We start from the raw sequence: 26,019 nt of genomic DNA, 5'->3' as shown, positions 1-26,019 counted from the left end.
ATATAGTTTGTGATGGAAAGGTTCTCTGTTCCCGGACATAGATGGCCGCACCCTTCACATCTAGGCTAAGGCATGCTCAGTCTCTCATTTCTGTGTTTCTCGTCCTTTGTCTGTTTCGTGGTTCCAGTTCTGGTGTCCGTCTTTAGTTTCATACTAGTTGTTATCACATAGCTTTGCCAGCACACAGCCACGCCCTCTTCCCGCTCTCTCCTCCCGCTCCTCGCTTAATCTGCGCTTGGCCCGTGCCGCGCGTCCATAGCAACCACTCCTGGAGCCGTCTCTACGCGTACTGGGCATGCGCACCAGCCCTATCAGCCTGCTTCCTGGGCTTCAACGGTGTCTGACACCGGAGTGCGCATGCGCGTTACTTGTCACTGTGTACATGCAGAGCAGAAGGCAGAGTGAGGACAACAGACTAGGGGCAGGATGGAGCCTGAAGAAGGGGCAACAAGGGGGCCCCAAGAAGAGCGGGCAGAGAGCCTCCTAGCATCGGTGAGCATTAGGGCGTTGGGCATCAGGGGTTGCTCCGGGGAACACCGAGGCAACACTGTGCACAAGTAGGAGTCGTGCAAAGCATAGCCCCTGGGAGGACATTGGCAGGGCTTGGAACTCACATAGTTTATGTTGTGTGGCATATGGCCGATCGGACCAATTCTTTCAGTACATTTTATATTCAATACCCGTGCCTGCAGTTCAGTATTTATTCAGGATAAAACAAAGTTCCTAAAATGCAAAGTTAAAGGGCGTATGAACTGTTCAAGTTGGCTCTGCATATGTTATGCCTTTGGGGTTATAGGTTAGCGAACTGTGTGCTTTTTCCACGCCTTATATTCCCAAGTCACTGCGTTACATATACCACAAGAGATGGCCTGTGAGTGTGGTGTAAGCCCTGGGAGTATTGCCTGATTAGAGCATCTCCTGCCCCTGGTGCTTTCAGCCTTAGCACGGTGTTGGGGAGTGGGAGAGGGGTTGGTGCTTGCTGATCCCATGTGCTGCTTTGTCAAAGTGCTTCGTGCTCTCTATTGCAAACTGCTAGATGATCACATGGACACCGGTGAACAGCAGGTGTCTGTTATGGGCGACTGGTCACAGCCTTTGACTGTGTCTTTCACTCTATCAAAAACACTATATGCTGTATTTAAAGATACACCCTTAAGCAATAGATTTACATTGTCAGGTGTCTGAGGTTGATCTTTACTTCAGTTATCCATGGTACGCACTAGAAGTATTTATCTAACGTCTACTGAATTCACAGGTTTCTAAGTGTTAGAGTTGGAACATACGCCCACACTCCCAAAGAGTTCTCTATCTATCTCTTAGCAGCAAACAGCACAGACATTGATTTCACCATGAAACATACCAGACAGAACACAACTCAGGTCACTGCCCTTCTCCCCCTTCCACAGTATATAGTACACAATTCTGGGCGCAACACAATTTCACAAAAAGAAATTTGTGATCGCCCTTGACCATAATTACATGCGGACCCCAGCACATGCGCATCATTGTATTGCTTTATTGTAAGTAAAGGTGTGCATTCCAGTGTCAAGGACATGCCAACTCATGTCTTTTCCCCTTACAATTAGCAGTGCTTGAATTCCAAATATGTCTAAGTATTGCAGAGGAATACTGGAACACTACTTGCCTTTCACATCTACCAGAAACTCCCATTTCTCAGACTGTCTGTGTAATTTTCTATTTGTATTTCTATAAATAAATGGATGTGAAAGTGTCAATTGCCCACTTCTTGTAGCACTGCGAAGTAGTCTACCTGGTAGCACGAAGCACTATATCAATGTAATACACAAAAGCTGTTGAAAACATATTTTTTTTCCTTATGTATCAAGCAAATCTACCAAAAAGTGACTAACAAGTAAAAACACACACAGTTGTATTTTTTGCAAGGTTTTGATTAGCCATTTTTTTCTGTTAAATTGGTGGAAAATGGATGGTAACCCCAGATGTTTGTTTTGAGTTTACATATGGTAAAAATGATGGATTGAGGTTTGTGAGAGTAGATAGGATAACTTAGAAGACACAGAGACAAGAGAAAAAGTGGAGGGAGCGGAGTTAAAGTAGGATGCTTGAGAGAGAGTGTACTCAGACAAGAGACTAATACACACAGGGAACTGTAATGTCTTGGCGGCCACAAAGACACGGACTCGGCGGGAACTGTCGGGACACCTTTATTGTATGTCTGCTCTCCTCTATACCCATGGGCTAACTGCCTCCTCAGTCCCCGACTCCTCCCTTTCCGCCCGCCTTCATCCTGCCCCCGGGCAGGTCTTAGTGCCCTTGTGCACTCACGTCATTACATCTCCCCCCTCTGTAAAAAGGAAAAAACAAGAACACAACAGTGCATCAACATCTTTTCTTTCGCGTCGCTGAATATCTTCTCTTACAGTTCTTCAATGAGGCGTGACGGTTTTCTAATGGTCCGCCTAGGGCGCAACTGAAGATCAGGAGTACCTGACTCTCGCCCATCAGGAGCTAGCATCGACACCTGACTACTGCTAGCCGGTGTCTCAGATCCATTGTCCTCAGAGACTGGTTCAGTCAGTAGTTCTTTAACACTAGGACTGCACTTCTTAAAGTGCGTTACATTCCTGGTGACTCTTCTTCCATCCGTTTCGGCAGTGATCATGGTTCCTTACTGCTTCATGACCTTCAGTGGAGTCTCATGATACTTGCAGTCAGTCTTTCTCTGCCCGCTCTTGCCGTACCAGCACCCAGTCCCCTTCACGAATTGCAGCGTGGGAGGCTTTTCGGCATTTGTCTGCGTAGCTCTTCATCTTTTCCTTCTTTAGTTTATCCACTGCCGCAATTTCCTCATGATCAGAGTCAGGATAGAGGGCATCTCAGGGGGATTCATCATGGGCAGTCTGGTGCGCACTGGCCTACCCAGCATGAGGGTGGCCGGACACTTGCCTGTGGTGGAGTGAGGCGTGTTTCGATATGCGCGTAATACTTCATTGAGCGCCGTTTGTATGTTCTTTCGAGTGAGCTCCGCCTGTTGAATGGCTTTCTTGACTGTGGCCATGAATCGTTTCACCATTCCATTTGCCTGCGGCCAGAGTGGTGTGATTTTGCGATGTTTGAAGTTTAGGTGGTGAGCAAAATCAGCAAATTCCTGGCTGTTGAATGGGGGCCCATTGTCAGATTTTACCACCTGGGGGATGCCCCACGCGGTGAAGACTTCATCCAGGATTGGTATGGTGCTGGATGCTTTGGTGGACTTGCTGAGTTGTACAATCGAGAATCTGGGGTTTTCATCCATGATGACAAGGACGTATTGCCCCGACTTGAACGGCCCAAAGAAGTCGACCGCAACTTGTTGCGAAACGCCATCCGGCAGTGGAGACATTGCAGTGGTGCTAGAGGATCTGGACGGCTCACGAGTTGGCATTGTGGGCAATCTTTCGGCGTTGTCTCAACCATTAGATCCAGCGTCGGAAACCAGACCCGCTATCGCAGTGCTCTTTTCGTGGCTACTATGCCCCGGTGACCTTCGTGCGGTAGATTGGTGACCCCTTGTCTTAGCTGTTTCGGAATTACAATTCGGTTGTCTCTTAGGACGAGACCAATGGCCGCTATTGATAGTTCATCATGGACGTGCTTGAATGCGGACATCTCTTGGTCATCAATCTGATCGCCTTGTCCCTTGACTTCTGTGTGTTGCCAGCTACTGGTTTGTATGCGGCATTTGACTTCCTTCAGGGTAGCATCTGAGTGAGTGGCCTCGCAAATCGCTTCCAGCGGAACAGCAGGAGGTCTGGCCTAATCCACCACTAAATGTATGTATGCATGCAATCAACCGTTTGGATTTACTGGTCAGGTTTAGGTGTCTAGACATGTAGTCGGCAGGGTTTGCCACCTTCCCCGGCTTATGTACAATGGTGAATGTATTCCTGTAGCCTAAGGCCCCATCTTTCTATCCGGGGTGGTATCTTAGCCCGGGGGTTTCTAAAGATGGTAATCAAAGCTTGATGGTCTGTGACCAAAGTAAAATGCTTCCCAAATATGAAAATGTGGAAATGTTTGCAGGCCCAGACTACAGCCAGACTTTCCTTTTCGGGTTGTGAATACGCCCTCTCCGTGTCCGTTAAACTCTGACTGGCGTACGCTACGATGTGTCGTTGGTCATCGTCTCTGTCATATTGCGCCAGAATGGTTCCTAGTCCTACTGGACTTGCGTCCACAGTTATTTCTGTCTTTTTCTTTGGGTTGAAGTAGGCCATGTTTTCGGCAGACTCCACTGCTTTCTTTATTTTTTAATTTTTTTTAAAGACCTTTATTGTACATTTCTAAAATGACACAGCAAACAGCCTACAACCTCCGTGGGCCGGCTGCGATGAGTACAATGTTTGTTCAACGTTATCGGGAGTACACATCCATTCAGCCGGCAACCCTGGGGTCCAGCGGCATGATAAAGGAAAGTGCGTACATATCATACAGTGTGTATATTAGATAACTGATAGGTCTATGGTTTTTATGGTTTTGTTGATAGTCTTTGGTATTGAATATGTGTCACCGGGCGTTCGTGATTGTAGGCAGTCATGGTCAGCACCCATGTCAACAATAAACAGTGGAAATGTAAATATGAAAATCATATATCAGTTGCGTTTTTCACAGCGTTATAGCGAGTACATAGATCAACTGTCAGTTGCACAAAGATATAGGTTTGGTCGGATACAGTGGTGGAATCAGGAGGAGACCGTTGTATCCACAGTTGGTGTGCCTGATGTCTCGACATGCGATATTGTTGGACTCCACTGCTTTCTTGATGTCTCTGAAAGCGTGTTCACACTGTGATGACCACTGAAATGGCTGCCCCTGTTTGGTGAGAGTTCTCAGGGGGTAGCTTATTGTAGCATATTCCTGTATGAACCTGGCGCAGTGACTGGCCATGCCCAGGAACGAGTGCACGTCTCCAACGTCGCACAGGCTTGGGGTATCATTTAGTGCAGCTACTTTTTCGGGATTAGGTTTCATGCCCTTTCCAAAAAAGGCATTGCCGAAGAATTTCAGCGTTGGTTTATGAAATTCGCATTTGTCCTGGTTGAGAGTGAGGTTAGCTTCAATCAGGGCATGGGAGACCCGATCCAGCGCTGTGTCATGCTCTTGAGTGGTGGCCCCATACACCAAGATGTCATCACTATAGTTCAGTACGTGCGGAACATGATTGGATTGTTCTCCGAATTGCTTCCTGAAAGATTTCAGCGGTCGAGGACACACCAAAACTCTCATTCCTCGTTTTAGTTTAGCAACTGGACTATCTATGGTCTTCAGTAGAACATTTGCACAACATAGGTGGCTTTCAGATAATCCGAAAACCTCAAGTGGCCAAGTGGCAATTCTATATAAGATCACTATGCCTCTGGAGAAGGTATCAGGCAAAAAAGATGATTGGCCTTTAAGAAGAGTGGGCCCTACTAAAAAGAATAAACTGGCGGATGGAGCAATCCCAGATAAACAAAATAAAACAAAGTTTAGCTGCACTACTAAAGCAATTTGGAAGTAAGAAAGAAAATGAAGTAATAGGCTGTGCCTCACGAATTGCATTATTCTAAGACAACTTAGTAGAATGCCCCAAAAGAAGATCAGAGATGGAGTAAAATAGGCCGGGGCATTTTGAGAGCCTTAAAACAAAAAGTCTAACAACGGAGTTACATAAAGCCTTCTGGCGCCTCCGGTATAAAAACACCTATTTAAAGGATATGAAAGAAAGGGTGAAAAAACAGAGGCAAGCTTACAGTAAACAGCTATGGGTGGATAAACAGAACGCCGATGAACCGACCTGGGCCATACTCCACGCTGCACTCAAGATAAAGGGTTCAAGGAAATACTGGGGGCTAGTTTACAAGCTCACTCAAGTCCGAAACCCTAAGGTCTATATTATCTCCACAAAGCTATGGCCTGACCACATAAAGCAACTTTACAGCACAACAGCTGGTTGAAAAGACAGGCATAACAAGTGTGACGGATAGACCATTGAACATGATAGCCAGTTTACAGAGACCACTACGGGGCATCAAAGGGGGACACAAATCTCGGGCATATTGAATACGGTGTATGGCTCAATGTAGGTGAGGGAAGTGAGTATAGTACAGACACCCCTCAATATCAATATTGTGCAGTAAACAACATTATCATAGACCTAAATTAGACAGCAGCGGTCTGGGGCGCATGGCACATCGAAGGGCAAGACTATATAGAGTAACATGCTTCAAATATCTTGGTGTTGCGCTCGATGAAAGAGGGGGCAGAAAAGCCCAGCTAGGCTTCCTGGAACTGATGGTAAAACACCCCAATGCTGGCTAGCCCAATTCAAGAGAAGCCTTAATCCCAAAACGCAAACCTATTATTAACTGAGGTTGCAACTAAGTTGATGCCCACAATACCATATGGCGCAGTGGTATTTAAGGATCAATTATATGAGTTGCTGGATAAACATGAATGTATCTGCCATCACCATCTATTTGCACTCCCAGGCTGCACTAGTCATTCCCAAAAAAGACTGGAATTCAGTTAACCAAAGCAAGATCTGGCTTTGCATGCTAAATTTGTTTCATAATGTCAGAAATTCAAAATGGCCCCAATTGGCTCAATGAATCACCTTCTCTGGGAGAAATTTCATGAGCCTGGCTCTGTATGGAGCCAGTTCCTGTAAACCTTCATCAAGGCGCTGTGTGCGTAAGATCTGATCAATAACACCTTCCCACAGAAAAGAACAGTGAAACCATCAATGAAATCAGCAAAGTTAATCTCACGGGATCAGGACCATAGAACTAAATGTCACGGCAGCTGGGCCATGAACCTTTACACTTTTCCTGAATATTTGGGTCTTCCCCTACCAAACCATGCAAAGTATATACTCGTGAGAATGCGCTTTGGCCTTATCCCACTAAGACGTTATTAGTATGGTCGCAGGTAAAGTGAAGGTGATGTGCAATGTTGATGGTGTTGCCAAACAGAAGAGTCTTTAATGCATGCGATCTGCATATACAAAGTGCTAAAACCCCTGAGGTGCCACTGGTTCTGGACAATCTTTCAAACTCTAAATGTGAGGACATGTTGGGCAGCGGTCCTAACCTGCTCAAAAGGAGAATCTTGCCAGCTATCTGGACGCTTTTTAAAGTTTGAGAAAGCAGCAAACGATAATCTAAAATGACTATGACGGTTTTACACACTTTGACGCACTGAGCACCTGACTCATTGGGCCGCACCTTACTGGCACAGAGCTCTTTGGACTTTTGGGGGTCAAATTGAATGTAAGGACAATTTCCAGGATACGGTTTTGCCATGGTTGGAATCGTCTGCGTGTGGAGCAGTAGCAGAGAGAGGCCATGGCTGGTGGACCCTGTTTTGCCCCCACAGGAATGATGGACTTGGAGGCACTTTTTTTTAACACTAAGCACTTTAGAGTAGTGTGTGGTCCGGTAGCTTTATGACTAATGTTTTGGTATGAGGCAAATATATATTTGTCATGTTGGACCATCAGGATCGAGGTGAAGCATATGTTATACCAGATCACCAGGAATGGGGAGTTTGCTGCCCCAAAAGGGGGCCATACATTGATACCTTCTTCCTTTTAAAAATTGTTTTAATCATGTTATATAATTGTTGTTTGTGCTGAGATGTAATGATTTTCACTAATCGAGCATTAATAAACTAACATTCAAATGAAATTCATGTGGGCCGGAGGATAACGAAGTGGGGTGGTCAGTGTAGATAAAGGGACCAATGGCATCTAAACACTTATTTCTCTTGTATTCTATATGAATAAATAATTTTATTTTATTTATTCATTTTAATCTCTAACAACTAGCCATCTGAAATCTTTGCCTGCCATTATTGAGACATGGCTGGTTACGCTGCTTTTTTTCTCTTCTTTGGGTTTATTAAGTTTGCTATCTGACAGCTTCTACCAAGCCCTGTCACAATCTCACATTTTTGAATATTGTTTGCCTATAACTCGAATGAACAAAGGCAACTGTCAATACCTGCCAATCCAAGGTTTTACTCCACTGCAGACTTTTGAGAATTGCCCGTGGCCGATCAATTTAGTTGATACTAGCAGCCCGCCCCAGCGTTGCCTCGGGCAGAAAGGGGCTGGGGGCAGCATTTGAGGCTTGCGTGCACTTCTGCTCCCGGCCCCCTCCCGCCCCGGCCTGGCCAGTCCCGGCCCCCTCCCGTCCTGGCCCCACTCCCGCCTGATCCTTACCTCAGCTGCCGGTCCCGCTCCAGGCGCCCCACCCGCACAAGCCGCCACTCTCTAGGCACCCCGCACAGGCTGCCACTCTCAAGGGCCCCGCCCGCACAGGCCGCCACTCTCCATGCGCCTCGCCCGCACAGGCCGCCACTTCGCCCAGCAGCAAGCAGGGCAACGGCAGTCCTCCTAGGAGGTCGCGATCTTCGGCGCCATTTCCAAAAGTGTTGCCAGGGAGCGCAAATGCAAATGATGTCATCACGCAGACGTTGCGGCCGCGCTACTTGCAAGGGACTACTTTATTTTTATTTCGAAATTTTTTAAACAACGTATATTTTTTATTTTTAGCCTATGTCCTTCTGCTTGCCCTGAGGTTTTCAAAGATGTCTTGGGTGTTTTGATTGGTGGTGTACTTTTCGAGTTTACCTGGCTCAAAGGTTTGTATTCTTATTCTCTCTTTATAATAGTAGCATAGATTATTAAAAAAAATAACGCATTGAAATACCTCAGTTCACTCGCTTGTCCTGATGAAGAACCCACATACTAATGAGACTGTCTATATTTTTTACGTTTTGATTGTACATAATTAGGATACTGTCCAACCTAATGTTTATTGAAACTGGAGTTCAGAGACATGTGGCTCAGCAACCAACCGCTAAACTATGTATGGTATTCCTGCTGTGATGTGAACGATTTATATTTATTCACTCGTTTACATCCTGCTGTATCATAGATCACTTAGCCCCCAACATTGTGCTGCAGCACTTTTCCTTTGTGAATACAGTCAGGATTTTAGATAAAATGAATGTCTGTGGCTTGAGGTCACACATTATTATCACTTTATATATATGATTAATTTCCTTAGCACCGTTCAGCTTTTGAATGACTAAAATATGTTAACATGTATCTGTCTTAAAGTAGTACATTTGCAGCATTGACTTTAGCATCTCCTACAATTTGGGGTAAGGGCTTACAATTCTGTTTTAGGAGCAATTGGCTACGTAGTTGATTAGTTCCTTTGGAATCTGAAACAAGAGCATTTGGGGTTCACTGGTTCATACCATTTTACCTCACCTGAAAAAATTGTGTTGGACCAGGCTCCTGCTACAAAATAACAATTCTAAACTAGAAATTGTGTGTCCTTAGCAGGGCTTTCGGAGGATGGGAGAATGTACTGTCAGTAGATTAATTAAGAAGCAATGTGCATGTACCAGGGTGTGCCCTAGAAGTCAAATGAATTTACGCCGATGAAGAGCTAGGGTTCCCATTGGCCCAGGTCATCTGATCACCAGGGTTAATTAATCATGGGGTTTAGGGCGTCTTGCCTGGGCATTCAGGTAAAGTCTGTCCGATTAATGGTGTTGTCTGCTTGGGCTAGGGCCAAAAGCCTGCCAGAAACTCACTCACAAAAGGTAAGAAGACATCCCTCCTCCACCTACAAACTAAGAAAAATGTCCTAGTCCTGCCGTAATCCCACTCCCTACTCCACTTTAATATCCTCTACAGACCTTTACAACACGTCACAACATCTCTTCCAATTTTTAAACAGATATGTACTAATACTGATGTTCTGCCAATTCAATCTCTGTCAGTATGTTTCCGACTACTTCTATATGCTCAACATCACATCCATATTGTCTGACCTCTCACCCAGCTGTCCCATCTAACTACTGTTATCCCTGTGGTGTACCTCACTCTCTTCCCACACACCTAAATCATTTTTCAACAACGAACACCTAAATACAACCTATCCCCTGTTATGTTATGTTATCCTGGGTTTTATAAAGCGGACAGCTGCTCTCCTGAGTGTCACGGCACTGGGTGAGTATGACTGAACTGGACAGAAAAACAAGTGTGCAGAACGCAGAGTATTTAGTTATTGCTGAAACAGCCATGTTTTTAGGGCTTTTCTGAAAGGAAGCAGATCCTGGAGAAGTCTCACAGCAAGCGGCAAATCATTCCGTAGCTTTGCCACTTTGAGCCGGGAGGAGCGGCCTCCAATTCGAGAATATTTCACCGCCAGAGTACAGACTAAGGCCAATAAGGCGGATGATAAAATTGCACTCTCTTCCTCAAGTAAGGAGCATAAAGCCTTAAAAGCCAGAACCATGGTCTTAAACTGTATCCGCTTACGGGTCGGAAGGTAATGTAGAGACTTCAAATGAGCAGACATCCGGGTCCTGGGGCCAAGAGAAAGAATAGCTCTGGTCGCCGCATTTTGCACTACTTGGAGGCGGGTAAACAGATACTCCGGAAGCTCTAGATAAATAATGTTTACGTAGTCCAGCCTAGAGCCAATCAAGGCCTGGACCTCAATTTTCCTGCAGGGGATCGAAAGTAATGGAAGAAACTGTTTAAGCATTTTCAGAAAACCGAAGCACTGGCCAGCCACTGTCTGAACCTGTTGCTTCATATAATTAGCGAGTCATCCAATTTTACACCAAGGTTTTTTGCAGACGATACTGGGAAAGCAGGAGAATGCATGTCCTGAGGCTACCAGTTCCGCCATAAGTTGTTAAAAGGACAACCAAAGAAAATGCTCTCCGACTTATCGATATTACATTTAAGTTAATTCAGCTGTAGACAGGAGAACACCGCCGACAAGCAGGTCTTATTAGCTTCCCCCTTAAACTCTGAAACCTTGTAAAAAGGAGTTGGGTGTCGTCAGCGTACAACACTTTTTTGGCTCCAAGCGACTCAACAAGACTGGCCAATGGGGACATGTCCAGATTGAATAAAGTAGGACTATGCACGGAGACCTGAGGTACACCTACCTCCAAAGGGGAGATTAAGGCAGAAAAAGGAAGAGCCCTCACCGTTTGTTGGCGTCCTGACAGAAAAAAGGGCAAACCATTTGAGAACCATCACTTGAAAGCCGGCCTCCTGCAGTCTCATCAGGAGTCGGCTGTGAGGGACGGTGTCAGAGGCTGCTGAACGATCTAACAATATCAGCATAGCCTTGCCACCTTTATCAAAGACGTCCTTAATGGATTCCGAGATTTCCAAAAGTGCTATTCAGTGCTGAAATTCGGGCGGAACCCAGATTGGCTCTGATGTAAAAATGTTGTTTGTCTCCAGAAAGGCAGAGGTGACTGAGTGAACATATTTTTCCAGTACTTTGGAAAAGAAAGGCAAAAGGGAACTTGGCCTATAGTTAACGGGAAGCTCTGAATCCATATTGGGTTTTTTTCAGAAGAGGAAGAATGTGAGCTTCCTTCCACTTGCCAGGAACCAGCCCCTGCTGCGGGAGGTATTCAACATCTGGTTCACATAGGAATTAATGGAGGAAGCTATTGATGCCAAAATAGATGCAGGGCAAGGGTCAGAAGGAGCCCCTGATTTCGGATTCTTCAAGATACCCAATGAGGTTGCCAGTGTAAGAGGAGGAACCTCCGTGATGAAAGGGCAGCTCTCCGGAGGGTCAGGATGGGAGGGAATATTATCCTGAATATTAGCCTCAATGGAGCGAGGGAAAGTGCCCTGTATCTTTCTAATATTGTCAGCAAAAAAATAGAGCCATCTGAGCCACCCATAATGCTGAGTGGGAAAAAGACCTAGTTACAGTATTCAGAGAAGCAAATTCCTTTACTATTTTAAAAATCTGTTTGTTTGTATTCCCGGCAGCTTCTATTCTAGATGAGAAAAAAAAAATTCTCTTTGAAGATAAGTTTGTGGTGCAGTTTATTTGCTTGTTTATACGCAGTTTTCTCCCTGCTCCCAAAAGTTTTTCCGCCACGCTCTCTCGAGTCTTGCAGGTCCTCCTGCTTTCTTTAAGAGCAGGTGTAAACAAAAGAGCCGAGACTAGGGTGGTCAAGGCAGGGCGAGATGAGGGTGGGGCGAGCTCTGCTGCCCGAAGCAGAAGCCAGTTGTCCAGGTCAGTAACATCGCCTTCCACATTACCACTCAAAGCGAGCAGATGGGAGTCAAGGGCCGCCATCACCGCTTCGGGTGTAATACAATGGTAGGGTCTAAAACTACCCATACAAGCTTACTCAGAGTGTTAGAGGGTGCGGTCTCACGATGAACTCTAAACTCTAAAAGAAAATGGTCAGACCACACCAGAGGCCGAGGGGAAGAGACATCTAACCATGTAGAAAAGACCCGGTCAAGAGTATGGCCCTTTTCGTAAGTCGGAGTCAGGAAACAAGGATTCAAGTTGAAGATATTCAATGCCTCCATTAAACTAGTAGCATCAGGATTGTTGATTGTATCCATGTGGACATTAAAGTCCCCTAATACTAGACCTTCCCCAGCTCCCGAGGCTGTGGGGGTGCAGCCGCGTAGCTAGGGGGGGGTGGGGGGGGGGGGGGCGGTCCGCCCCAGGCGGCACCATTTTTGAGGCGGCCGCGGTCGCGCGGCACTGGAGGCCCGTTGCGGCCGCGGCCGCCTTTATAATTTATTTGGGATTCTTAACGACAAGGCGCAGTTTCCCACATAAATTATTAAGGCGGCCGCGGCCGCAACGGGCCTCCAGTGCCGCGGCCGCCGCCCTCGTTTGTTTGCACGCACTCACTCACTGTGCCTGACTGCAGACTGCTGCAGTTACACCCCCAAAAAAACTTACAAGCAGGCCAGGAGTGTGCAAGCTGCAGCGCGGGCAAGGCCTAAGTACCGCCGCCGCGTTAGTGACGTCCTCGTCGTCCGTCCGTTGTGGTTGTTGCTCCCCTCCCCCACGCCCCGCCCAGCCTTGCTCAGAGTCCTCCAGAGGGGGAGGGCGTAAAATCAGTAATCACTGTCGTGCGCAGCTCGTGGGATCCCGGTGCCGTTCTGCCGGACATCCAGTACAACAAGCCAGGTGAGGCTGAATTGATTTGTAGGTCCAGAGCCGGGCCCCCAGTGGGCGCTGCCAGTGGCCGCTTGACGGCGCCCAACCAAATATGTGGCAACCTTTCATCCCACTCCATGACTATGAAAATGCCTTCCCAGTGTGTTCTTGTGGTTGGAGTGTTTGCCATTTATTTATTGCAGTATAGTATTATCCTTGTACCTGTGTTTGATGCTCTTTTGTAACACGCACACGTCACTTTTCTCTTGTAACACGCACCCGTCACTTTTCTCTTGTAGCACACTGTTTGCTACCTCTCACATTTTGTTGGCTTTGATACTTGCACAAGTGCCACCATTGCCTACGTATAATATGTGTATAAAATGAGAAATAAAGTTTAAAATAAAAAGAACAACCATGGCAGAAAAGGGGGGGTATTATGTCTAGACAAGTTGGACAAGTGTCTGGTAGCAACGTTAAGCACATTGTCCTGTGGGTAGAAGAGATGCCGGGGTGGCTCAAAATCAGGCTGTTTCATTAGCGCATTTTATTAGGTAGCACTGAATTATTGCTTTAGTGCATAGAATTGTGTCTAATGTGCAAGAGGCAATTTAAAGTAGAGAATAAGCGAGGTGCCAGTGGATGGAGGGAATGTTCAAATAAACCTTGAATACCTAACACTGAAGATCTATCTGGAGAATTATTAATATTGGTAATAACATAATTTTGAAAGCATTATGTAATACTAAGTAGTGGTATTGTAGGTAGGTTATCGGAGTGTGTAGCAAATGAGCAGGTTGTTAGCTTGGAACAGGCAGTACACTAAAAAATAAATAGCATGGTACATACTGTGGTTTGTCGAGACTTTGAATAGGAGCCCTCATTATAGCATGATTGAAGTATCTGGTAAAGCACTCATAACTTCTGAGGCACTATATCATTTTGGAATACAAAATATTATGTAGAATGACTAGCTCCCTTGTCCAGTCTCAACAGGAGTAAACCGGGAATGTGCCATTTGTCCTTCATCGGGCACCCTGGCAAAGACATCTTGAGGAGGGCAGATATGAATAAGTGATGGGGGAGCAAGGACTGTACATCCTGATACTGGTGGGCAAGAGATGTGGAGCGGGCCTAGCCTTGAGATGGCCTCCTGCTTTGGACAATGTCTGCCTAGCATTAAACAAGCTGTGAGTGGCAGAACAGTGGAATACAATGTGGGCAGTGAGGGAACTGGAGCTTGGTAGATTTTCTCAGTTCTTATTAGTGTCATTATACCTGCTTGAAAAGACTCTTTTGTAACATGCACAGGCCACTTTTCTCTTGTAACACACTGTTTGCTACCTCTCACATTTTGTTGGCTTTTGATACTTGCACAAGTGCCACCATTGCCTACGTAACGTTTGTTCTTGTGCCTGAGTGTCTGCCATATATTGAAGTATTATACCTCTAATTGTACTTTGTTTTCTCTTGTAACCTGCACTCTGGTCACTTTTTCCTCCTGTAATGCACAGTTTTCTACCTCTTGTATTTTGTTTGCTCACAATTGTCACTTTTGCCTCATGTAACTTAACGTCTGCTTTTGTAATTTGTTCACTTGTAATTTTTTCCTCATGTATCATTACTGTTCCTATTGTGAAGCGCTCTTCGGGTAAAGTCTGCACTATATAAAAATGCATAAATAAATAAAAATAGGAGGGGCGGTGTGACGCAGCTGACCACCCCATGCAGAATGTCAGTAGGGGCCCATATTCTCCAGTAGCTCACAGATATTCGTTCAATGGCCTGGGGTTGAATAGGGTCCCCACTCAAGGGTTGTGAGGCCCCTGTATGTTCGCCCCCAGGTGGTGATGTTATGCTATTAATGCAGGGTGCTGGAAGCAGTGTGCGGGGGTTCTCGACGCTGTCCATGTGCAGCCCACAGCTGTGTGGGGTCGCCTTAAAGTGCTTCAAGGTCTTCTCTGCGCTGTTTAGGGAGCTCTTGGTTGCAGTCTCAATTACCAAAGTTGCTTCCTCTAAGAATGCATATTGTCAGTGCACACCTTGGTGCTGGCCTGCACAGCACTGTAACAATCAGAACACCCCATTCACTTTTTCTCTCTGCGAAATTGCCATTGGAGAGCATTGTACACAGAGAATGACACAGTTCTTATTATTTCCTGTATTGCAGGGTCACCAGCTTTATTCCACCTGTTTCAGGTGATACATTCAGAGCTTGAAATGCTGCATTATCTTCAATTCAATTTATTTCCCTGGCATTTTAGGCTTGACGCTCGTGCTTACATGCATTTATTAAGTTTTCCCATTCATCATAATTATCTAATTAATCGATTGTCAGTTAGAAATTATGCCCCTGTCTAAAGGCAACGTTGGGAAAACTGCAAAAATGAATACATTCTGAGGTAGAAATACCACCACAGAGGCTGAAGAAGGGCTATTAAGCAGCTGAGACGGGTGGGGGGTGATTATGAGATTTATTTGCGTACTTGTTGCAGCAGTAAACAAGCTAAAAGCTGATGCAAATCATTTGATTGATTCTACAAAAAAGATGTGAATAAAAGGTTTTGCTTTTGACAGTTAACGGGCTATTGGGCTGTACGGTGGGATTTATTTCAAGTGCTCACCGTCATTTTTCCCCAGCAATCTGAGGGATAGCCCCGGGCGCCACAAGCTCTAGCTACGCCCCTGGGGGGGTGAAATCCCTCTGGTGCCCGCACCAGAAGGATTTCCCGTGCCATGTGCGAGGACGGCCGGGAGCCGTCCTGCGCACACGAGCACTGTGGCGTAGGATGGCTCCCGGCTGTCCTGCGCATGGAAGGGGTTAATGCCCAGCTGAGTACACATGTGGAACAACAGCATTTGCTTGATCCTTCCGAGTATGGATTCGGAAGTTGCCATGGGTCTGAAACTGCATTAATAATTGCAGTCAACAACATTCGCATCATGGTTGATTACGGGCAGACCGCATTGTTGATTTTGTTTGACCTATCGGCGGCATTTGATACCATCTAGTCAGTGAGGCTGATTGACTGCGTTCAGGAATTCGAGGTGACAGATTCTGCCTTGAAGCTTCTGTTTTCTTTTTTAACAGATAGGTCACAGAAAGTAAAGATGGACTAATTCTATTCAGACCCCACTTTCATTCTTTGTGGAGTCCCACAGGGCTCCTCCTTGAGCCCCACCGTATTCAATATATATGTCTTCCCACTGGCAAAGCTGGTTAGATTATTTGGGTTGGAGGCAGTATCCTATGCCGATGATACACAATTAGTTGTGTTCATCACAGAGAATATAGAGGCCTCAGATGTCAATTTTACCAACTACAGAAGGCGTGGCATCTTGGATGATAAAAACTACCTTCAACTGAATGGGGACAAATCTAAGGTTTTGGTCTTTGGTAGCTAACATTCTATATGGACCCATTCATGGTGGCCAGAAACGCTTGGATCATGTCTGTGTCCTGTCGCCTCGGCAAGGAATCTTGTTGTCCTTTAATCTCCTGATTAATAGGACTGTGTCATCTTGCTTCTGGGTTACAAGGACCCTTAGGAATATATTTCAGTTTCTTTCTTTCTTTTCCTGCACTGAAGCATTCAGCGGTGACATTGGTTTAATCCAAGATGGATTATTGTAATGCCCTCTATTTGGATATAAATAGGGCCTCTATCAACAAGCTTCAACTTGTTCAGAATGCGGCAGCAAGACTTTTCTTGTACGTTCGGAAATCTCACTCCGTTTTGGCTGCCATTCAGAAACTTCATTGTCTTCCAGTGGAGAAACAAATCCTGTTTAAGGCCCTATGTATTGTTCATATGCGCTTCATAACTCAGGCTCGGAGGGAATCAGACACCTCTTCCAACGCTATGTCCCCACCAGACAAGTGCGTTCCACCAATAAAAATCTGCTGGTTGTTTCTCAGGTACAGGAGGGTAAGATGGGGCGAAAAAGCCTTTGCTGTAGCAGCTTCTAAGCTTTGGAATACTCTCCCTGTATCTATTTCTTGTCTTGAGTCACATCTTCCTTTTTGCGAGACCTTGAAGACCTGGCTTTTTATCCTCGTAAGTGATTTTTACTGAGGGCTTATGCTCCTGCCTGGTAGTGGAACTGCTTCAGCGCCTTAACTCCTTCTAGCATTTGTTTGCACTTTATAAGTTGGACCTTGATTAATTAATTAATTCATTCATGTACAGCACTCCACTGCCTTTTGCCTAGCTTCATAATATGATATGATAAAATTATTTACTAAGCGCACGTTCACCAGCGGTTTCTTGGCGCTAAACGGGGGTGCGTGGACAGATGCAGAGAAAAGTTATTAATTAAAAGCCTGGGAGAAGAGCCACATCTTGAGAGATTTTCTAAACCGTAGATAGGAGGGGATTTGGCGTAGCTCGGGGGGGAGAGTGTTCCAGAACTGAGGTGCCAAGAACAAGAAGCGTAGTCCACCATGTTTTTGCCGTTTGAGTTAGCAAGGGGTCAAGAGGTTCAAGCTAGCAGAGCGAAGCAAACAAGAGGGGACATAGCAGCGAATTCTGTTGGCGATAAAGGCGGGACTGTGGTATGACAAGGCTCTATGGATCAGGCCGCCTAGTTTGAAGAGACAGCGCTGGGCAACAGGGAGCCAATGGAGACTTTTAAGCAGGGGTTTTGCGTGGTGTGATTTGGGTTGGCCGTAAACAAGTCTGGCTTCTTGATTCTGTACCAGTTGTAGCCAGTGTGAATGATTTGCAGGATTCCGACATAGAGGGAGTTTGCGTAATCAATACGCGATATAACTAAGGCCAGGGTGACTTGGATGAGGGCCTCAAAGGAAAGAAATCTACAGATTTTTCGGATCCTGCGTGAATGCAAAAAACTGCTGGAGACTACCGTATTATCTGGGTCTTCAAGGAAAGGTCGCTGCTGATTGTGACACCAAGACTTTTGACCAAGCTTACTGGAGAGGGTGGAAGTCCCATGGAAGGGGGCCAAAAGTTAGAGTTCCAAGGATTGGCTGAGGACCTAGAGAGTACTAGCTCAGTTTTATCAGGATTAAGTTTGGACTGGTTAAGGTTCATCCACTTTCTAATGAAGGTCATGGTTGATTGGAAGTTCTCTATTGCGGAGGGTGATGAGTCAATAGTAAAGACAAGCTGGAGGTCATCAGCGTAGTTAAATGTGACTACTTCTCTCATCCGTAAATCTAAGATCAGTGGCAAAATATACAGATTAAAGAGAAGGGGGTAGAGGGAAGAGCCCTGGGGGACCCCGCTGCTTAGCCTTCTTTTCTCCGAGGTGAAATTGGAGAGGCGGACCATTTTAGCGGAAGGCCCGGATGCCGGCGCTCTCAACCAACTCAACCAATAGGTTGTGGTCTACGGTGTCGAAAGCCGCCGACAAGTCCAGGAGTACTAGCGTCTGCGCGATGTTCTGATCCTCCCCCTTCCTGAGTTCATCGTGGACCGCAAGGACGATGGACTCGGTTGAGTGTTCGAGCCTAAAACCTGCTTGATGTGGATCTAGGTAATGTGAATGTTCCACAAATGTACTCAGGCAGTTTGCTACATGAACCTCCAGAATTTTGCCCAGGAAGGGTAGCAGCGATATTGGCAGGAAGTTGCTGTGTACAAGAGGGTCCGCGCCTACTTTTTTCAGGATAGGCGTGACTTCCGCGATCTTGAAGAGATTTGGGACAATGCCCGTGGTGAGGGAGTTGTTGAGGAGCGATGGGGAGGGGGACGAAGACTTCCCAGGTAATGTGGGGGGGGGCAACTGTCTGTCGGGGAGCCTGATCGAACTCTTTTGAGGAGGGCGAAAAAGACCTCCTGAGTGTTCGGAGGAAAAAGGTCAAGAATGAGAGGGTTGCGGTGCGCAAAGTCAGGGTCAGGTGGTGGGGTGGTCTTGGGGATGCTGGCTTTGATTCATGCTATAGAAATACACTACATTATATATATGCATATACATGCATACATACGTACCATCAACATCTACTATTACAAAATTGATACAATACTACCTCAACTCTCAACATCTCCTCATACCCCCACACACATTCTCCCACTGACAAACACATTTACATGTATTGTTATTAAGCAACAACACACACCTAACAGCATAACCATCCTTCTAATCAGAAAAGGTCACAGGCCTTCCAACCCTCACCTCTAACAAACCCTGCCTTCACAATTTCCTTCTCCATCTAACACCTTAATCAGCCAGCACAGCTCAACACTGCTCAGCACCACACAAATAAACTCTTCCAAAACTTTCATATGCACCCATCAACAACTCTCTTCAATTGTTGATATTCGATAACTAATACTATCCCACCACGCTCCCCCACCACCCTCTACTCATACCCCTTTTACTTTCTACGAGAAAAGAAAAAGACAAACTCCTGCAGTCTCACACTCTTTGTATCACCCATACAACATCACAATAAAACTCAAATCTGTTTTATAAGGTCACTGAAACCTAATCCTACACCCACAACTGCCTCACAAACATATTCTGACTCACACATGCCCTCCTTCTCTTTGGATCTCCACCTAACAGCGGGTGTTTACTAATGCTTTCTTGCACACAGTCTGTAATCTATCAAGACAACTATCCAATATTGCTATACTTGGTGGCCTAAACATCTGGTTTGATAAAGCAAATATACTACAACAACACAATGCTATTATATCAGGTCCAAGTTCACACAACTTTCAACGGATCATCTCTTGACCCTGGCACATAGCAGGTCATATATTGGATGTAATCTTCTCCACCCCAGAGCTGACCACTTCTCAACAAAGTACACTTGTTACATGAGCTGATTATCACATCATCACCTTTGCCATTCAAGATCCGAAATAAACCCTAAAGAGCACCAACCCACTATAACATAAAGACAGTGGAACAAACTAAACATGCAGGAGTTGAAATCACACCTAAAATAAATATTCAACAGAAAATAATAAACTCAGTAGACAATACTTATGAGTGGATGTCCTCAGCCATGAAACCATCCGGGGACCGAGCGCGGTATAAATTATTTTAACATAACATAACATAACGCTAGAGACCTAGGCAGAAGACATTCCACAAGCTTCGCGACCCAGGGACTTCTGGGAACCACTTGCCCAATACTTACTAAGGACCTCGGAGTTCGATGCACAGTCTGACTTGTAGCTCCACAAGTTTGCATGCTAACTTGCCAGGCGCACCACACACGTAATAGATGCTATGTGTAATGTGATGTAGTAGACGAGATGGGAGTGCACAGGCACATGTGAACTGGGTTATTACCTGCCGAAGCCGGAAATGCTAGTGTGATATATGCTGTGTATATGGTACAGATTGTAATAACAAGTAATGTGTACAGTTAACGCATGGTAATTGTGATGCCACTCCTGCTATGTAACTGCTGGTTGGAAATGAAAAAATTCAATTTGGAATTTATTGTCTCTCGGCTGGCTTATCTTTTGTTTTCTATGTGGGAATTATTGTCTTTCTTTGTTGTGTCTTTTGTTCTCTGTGAGGGTTTTACTGGGTCTCTGCGCATGTCTTTATGTTTTCTGTGTGGGTTTCATCGGGTCTCTGCCTGTCTTTTGTGCTCTGTGTGGGTATTCCTGGGTCTCTGCACTTGTTATTTGTTTTCTGTGTGGGGTTTATCTGGTCTCTGTGCCTGTCCCTTGTTCTGTGTGTGTGTGTGTGTGTGTCCCAGTGCTTGTCTTTTGTGGTAATTTTTGAGTCTCTGTGATTGCCTTCTGTGTGGGTATTACTGAATCTTTATGGTTGTCTTCTTTTTTCTGTCTGATTATTATTGGGTATTATTATATTGTTTTTGTGGTTATTGTTTTCTGTCTGGGTGTTCTCATCATCAAACTTAAACACTGGGTTCTTAAGGTTGCCCTATCATTGACTCTGATCAAGTTTGTCCATTGGGGGCAGAGCCTGCTTGATGTTCACTAGCCCATATGACTGCCTGACTACTGCTTTAAAATATTAACATTCATTTGTCCGCACTGTATGTCACTTTTGCAATTTGAGAAAACCTGAATTTCACTCTGAATGAGTTTGTATGAGAGAGGGTATCAAGAGAAGCGAGTCATCTACGGCTCTCTTTAGACAGAGACAGACAATTATGTCTAGTAGCCTGAATATGGGCAAATATTCAAGGCCTGAGGAGTCTTCTTAAACTAGCCAGATAACTCAGTGAGTTAATCACTCTGACCAGATGTCTGTGTGTGATGTACAGATCATTGGTTTAAATCCTAGCAGGCCCAACTCATTCCTCCTTCCTTTCAAGAAGGATACATTCACTGCCATTAACTGTGATGCTATTAATAACAGATATTAGCAGACAATCAGCCTAATTCATGAAGCCTAAATCGGATCGCAAAGGGCCAGATTCTGAGAATCTGGCCCTTTGCGAGTGCGATTTTTGCATTTGGGATTCAACATCCCAAATGCAAAAATCGCTATTTGCTAATTCGCATATTTGCGACGAATTACATTTAAGGAATCTCTGTTTGAGATTCCTTAAATGTAATCCATCATCCATTTTCCAATTGCGAAATCTCAATTTCGGCCCGCAATTTACCGCGAGGTCAAACCTCGTGGTAAATTGCGAAAACTCAGAATAATGCATTTAAATGCATTTTTCTGAGTTGCATGTTACACACACACATGTCCTTTGGACATGTGTGTGTGCAACACCTGTGTTAATTTCCATTGCAGGGGTGCTACAGGGTGTCCTTTGGACACCCCTGGCACCCTTGTACTCGCAATCTCATTTGCGATTAGCTAATTGCTAATCGCAAATGAGGAATGATTCCCCATGCATTCCTATGGGCCTTTTGGCCCATAGGAATGCATGGAGAGTTATTCCTTATTTGCGATTAGCAATTAGCTAATCGCAAATAAGGAATCACTGGGAATCGCAATTAATATTGCGATTCCTACATGAATACCGTTTTGCGAGTCTCAAATAGCGATTCCTTATGATTCGCTATTTGAGCCTCGCAAAACGGCCCGTTCATGAATCAGGCTGAATGTCATTAGTTATATAAATGGATATTATTAGTAATTATATTACAAGATCTTATCGCAGCTAGCAAAGTAGATGCATTTAGCACTCCAGAGGCAATAAACCATGAATTCACTCTTAAGGAATTTGAGATTTCTTTGCATTTATAGACTTGTCTGTGAGAAGGGTCAGTACAAGAAATATGTTCCCATTTGTCACTTGTACGGAGTGGGTGATTCTTGTGTCACATAAATCAATATTGCATATAAAAATTTACTAAATAGATGCATATTTTGTTGCATGCCTTGTTCTAAAAAATTTTTTTTCTTATTTTTAGTCCATAACAGCAGCGCCAGCAGTCTCCCACTTAGGTGTAGTGGAACATCACGTGATCCTGAGTGACAGCCCAGGTAGTTGCACCCAGGTATCCAGTGCCAGCGTGGTCTCTCCAGGAGAAGCTGTCTCCCACAACGCCAACGAGGTACATTTCTACTCTTCACTTAGCCCTCCACCAAATCATCCACCGGTCTATGGGAGATGTAGAATCATGTATGAGTAGCTGTCCACAATTTCAAGGCTGGACTGGCCGGACCGGGCATCAGGCGTTTCCCCAGGAGGCCGGATTGGGGGGGGGGCACTTTGGTTAGGGGTGGGGGGTAGTTTTGAAGCAGCTTTTTAAAGCACTGCAAAGTTCATTATATATTCAGCAGTTTTCGGGCTACAATAAAAGTTGCCTCCAGTGATTAATGTGCCTGTGGGAGAGAGTTGGGGTTTTGTCTAGTGGTAGTTTTGACTCATCTAAGGCCTAAAGGGTTAATATCTTCACTGCAAAGAATGTGTACCATGCATATCAAAGGACAATATTTTATGTGCATAGCTCAGTGAGTTTCTGCTTTTGTCACATAGATTCTGTTGTTACTGTGCAGTTCATAAATTACATTCATAATCTAGCACAGTGAGCTATGAACTGCCATCTAAGAGCTGCATGCAAGCTGCATGGTACAGTTTAGAATGTTATGTTTTTCCTAGTCATTCTATCCTGATGTTGCTAAAAGAGACTTGTTTGTGTAGAAATACATTCTTATTATTAATGTCAACCCTAACCACTGTGTTATGTTCTGAATCCTGAGTTTGTGCTTCTCCAGACCAAGCACTCTTAAAAAGTGTCTACTAGTATGGATGATAGGTAGTCTACGTTGCCTTATGTAATATTTTCCATACACTGATTTACACATGTATAGTTCAAGTTCAAGTTCAGTAATTTGTATAGCGCACTACTCACCCAGAGGGTCTCAAGGCGCTTGAGGGAGGGTGGGTGCCTTACTTATCGAATAGCCAGGTTTTTAGCTGCTTTCTGAAGGAGAAGTGGTTCTGTGTAAGGCGGAGGTGAGTGGGGAGAGAATTCCAGGTCTTGGCCGCTAAGTAGGAGAAAGATCTTCCTCCCATGGTGGTTCTATTGATGCGCGGAATTGCGGCGAGGGCTTGATTGGATGAACGTAGTTGACGGGTGGGTGTGTAGAAGGACAGTCGTTTATTGAGGCATTCGGGTCCTCGGTCGTAGAGGGCTTTGTGTGCGTGGGTGAGGAGACGGAACGTTATTCTCTTGTTGACGGGAAGCCAGTGGAGATCTTTCAGGTGACCGGAAATGTGAGCTTGACGGGGGATGTCCAGTATGAGTCTGGCTGAGGCGTTTTGGATGCGTTGGAGTTTTTTCTGTAGTTTGGCTGTGGTTCCGGCGTAAAGGGTGTTTCCATAATCTAGTCGGCTAGTGACTAGTGCGTGGGTGACTGTCTTTCTTGTTTCGGTGGGGATCCAGCGGAAGATTTTTTTGAGCATGCGTAGGATGTTGAAGCATGATGATGAAACGGCGTTGACTTGTCTGGTCATCGAGAGGGAGGAGTCTAGGATGACGACCAGGTTCCGTGCGTGATCTGTGGGTATGGGTGCTGTGCCCAGAGCTGGTGGCCACCATGAGTCGTCCCATGCCGAGGGGGACGATCCTAAGATGAGGACTTCCGTTTTGTCCGAGTTTAGTTCTAAACGGCTGTTCTTCATCCATTCGGCTACTTCTTTCATTCCTTCGTATAGATTGGTTTTGGCGGTGTTGGGGTCATTGGTGAGTGAGAGGATCAGCTGGGTGTCGTCAGCGTAGGAGATGATGTTGAGGTTGTGTTGTCTCGCGATGGTTGCGAGGGGACTCATGTACACGTTGAAGAGGGTGGGACTGAGTGATGATCCTTGTGGTACGCCGCAGATGACTTCGGTGGCCTCTGATTTGAATGGGGGAGTCAGACTCTTTGGGTTCTTCCGGCGAGGAACGAGATGATCCAGTCCAACGCTTTTCCTTGTATTCCGACGTTGCTGAGGCGTTGTCCAGTAGCGTTCGGATGTCGTCGGTATCAGCGATGAGGGCGGGTTCGGTGCTGTGTTTGGCTCAAAAGCCAGACTGTGAGGGGTCGAGTGAATTGTTGGATTCAAGGAAGGCGGCGAGCTGACTATTAACGGCTTTCTCGATGACTTTGACCGGGAAGGGGAGGAGCGAGATGGGGCGGTAGTTCTTTAGTTCAGAGGGGTCCGCTGTGGGTTTCTTCAGAAGGGTGCTGAGTTCGGCATGTTTCCAGCTGTCTGGGAAGGTAGCGGAGTTGAAGGAGCAGTTGATGACATCGCGGAGATGGGGTGCGATGATGGAGTCTGCTTTGTTGAAGATGAGGTGGGGGCATGGGTCAGTTGGTGGACCTGAGTGGATCGAGTTCATCAGACGGATGGTGTCTTCAGTAGTGATTGGGTTCCAGGCGCAAAGGTTGTGAGAGTGCTGTTTTGGTTCGGAGGTGGGTGGAGTGGGTTGTTCTTCGGACAGGTTTTCAAAGCTGTTGTGGATGTCGGCGATTTTGTTGTGAAAAAAAGAGGATAGAGAGTCGCAGAGGTCTTGGGAGGGAGTGATGTCGTTGGTGTCGGCGGTGGGGTTGGTAAATTCTTTGACGATGTTGAATAGTTCCTTGCTGTTGTGGGCGTTGTTGTCGAGTCGATCCTTGAATGCTGATTTCTTGGTGGATCGGATCAGTTAGTGGTGTTTGCGGGTGGCGTCTTTGAAGGTGGTCAGGTTGTTAGTGGTTGGGGTTTTTCTCCAGGTTTTCTCGAGGGTACGACATAACTTCTTGGAATTCTTAAGGTCCTCGTTGAACCAGGGGGCCTTTTTGTTACCTTGTTTGATCAGGTGGTTTTTCACGGGTGCTAATTCGTCAGCGCTGAGGGTGATCCATTGTGTGAGTTTGGCGGCAGCTTGGTTTGGGTCCGATGGTATGGCGGGGGTTTTGGTTGAGTGATGTGAAGAGTTGGTCGGTGGTGATTTTGTTCCAGTTTCTTCGAGGAATAGGTTGTGGTGGGATGTGGGGGGGGATGTGGTCTTTTTGTAGCTGAAGTGAACGCAGATGTGGTCCGTCCAATGGAGAGCTGTGGTGTGATCGAAGGAAATGTGTTTGCTGGAGGTGAATATAGGGTCGAGCCTGTGTCCGGCTACATGGGTGGGGGTGTCAACAAGTTGTTTGAGTCCGAGATTGGCCAGGTTGTCCAGAAGGGTGGTGGAGTTGCTGTTGTTATTCTTTTCCAGGTGGAAGTTGAGGTCTCCCAGGAAAATGTAGTTCTCGGAGGTGAGAGCATGTGGGCTGATGAAGTCAGTGATGTCTTCGTTGAATTGTGTGCGGGTTCCTGGTGGTCTGTAGATGATGGTGCCTCTGAGGGTGGTTCTGGGGTCGGTGTGGATCTGGAAGTGAAGGTGTTCGGCGGTCGCGAGGTTATTGTCAGAGCTGGTCGTGATACGGATGATGTTCTTATGGACGATGGCGATGCCTCCTCCTGTTTGGTTGGTGCGGTCTTTTCGGATGATCTTGTAAGCGTCCGGGATGGCTATGGCGATGTCGGGTGCTGATGAGGTGTTCATCCAAGTTTCTGTAAGAAAGGCGACGTCCGGCGATGTAGTGTCGAGTAGGTCCCAGAGTTCAGTGGCGTGTTTGTGGACCGAGCGGGTGTTCAGCAGGATGCACTTCAGGTGGTTGG

The 26,019-nt window shown here is 45.8% G+C and overlaps 1 protein-coding gene across 2 annotated transcripts in view; it reads left to right on the top strand.

Moving 5' to 3' along the window:
• Positions 1 to 359: 359 nt before the first annotated feature.
• ALMS1 (ALMS1 centrosome and basal body associated protein) overlaps positions 360 to 26,019 on the top strand; it is a 220,681-nt gene continuing 195,021 nt past the window's right edge. For both annotated transcript variants that reach the window (XM_086960096.1, XM_086960094.1), the window contains exons 1-2: positions 360 to 492; positions 22,304 to 22,447. In XM_086960096.1, coding sequence (XP_086816222.1) covers positions 427 to 492; positions 22,304 to 22,447 — 210 coding nt within the window. In that variant the 5' untranslated portion in view covers positions 360 to 426. The remainder of the gene's footprint in view (positions 493 to 22,303; positions 22,448 to 26,019) is intronic.

Source organism: Lissotriton vulgaris, chromosome 3_1 (genome assembly GCF_964263255.1).
Source record: "Lissotriton vulgaris chromosome 3_1, aLisVul1.2, whole genome shotgun sequence".
Lineage (NCBI taxonomy): Eukaryota > Metazoa > Chordata > Amphibia > Caudata > Salamandridae > Lissotriton > Lissotriton vulgaris.
This window is presented reverse-complemented; position numbering and strand designations above follow the sequence as displayed.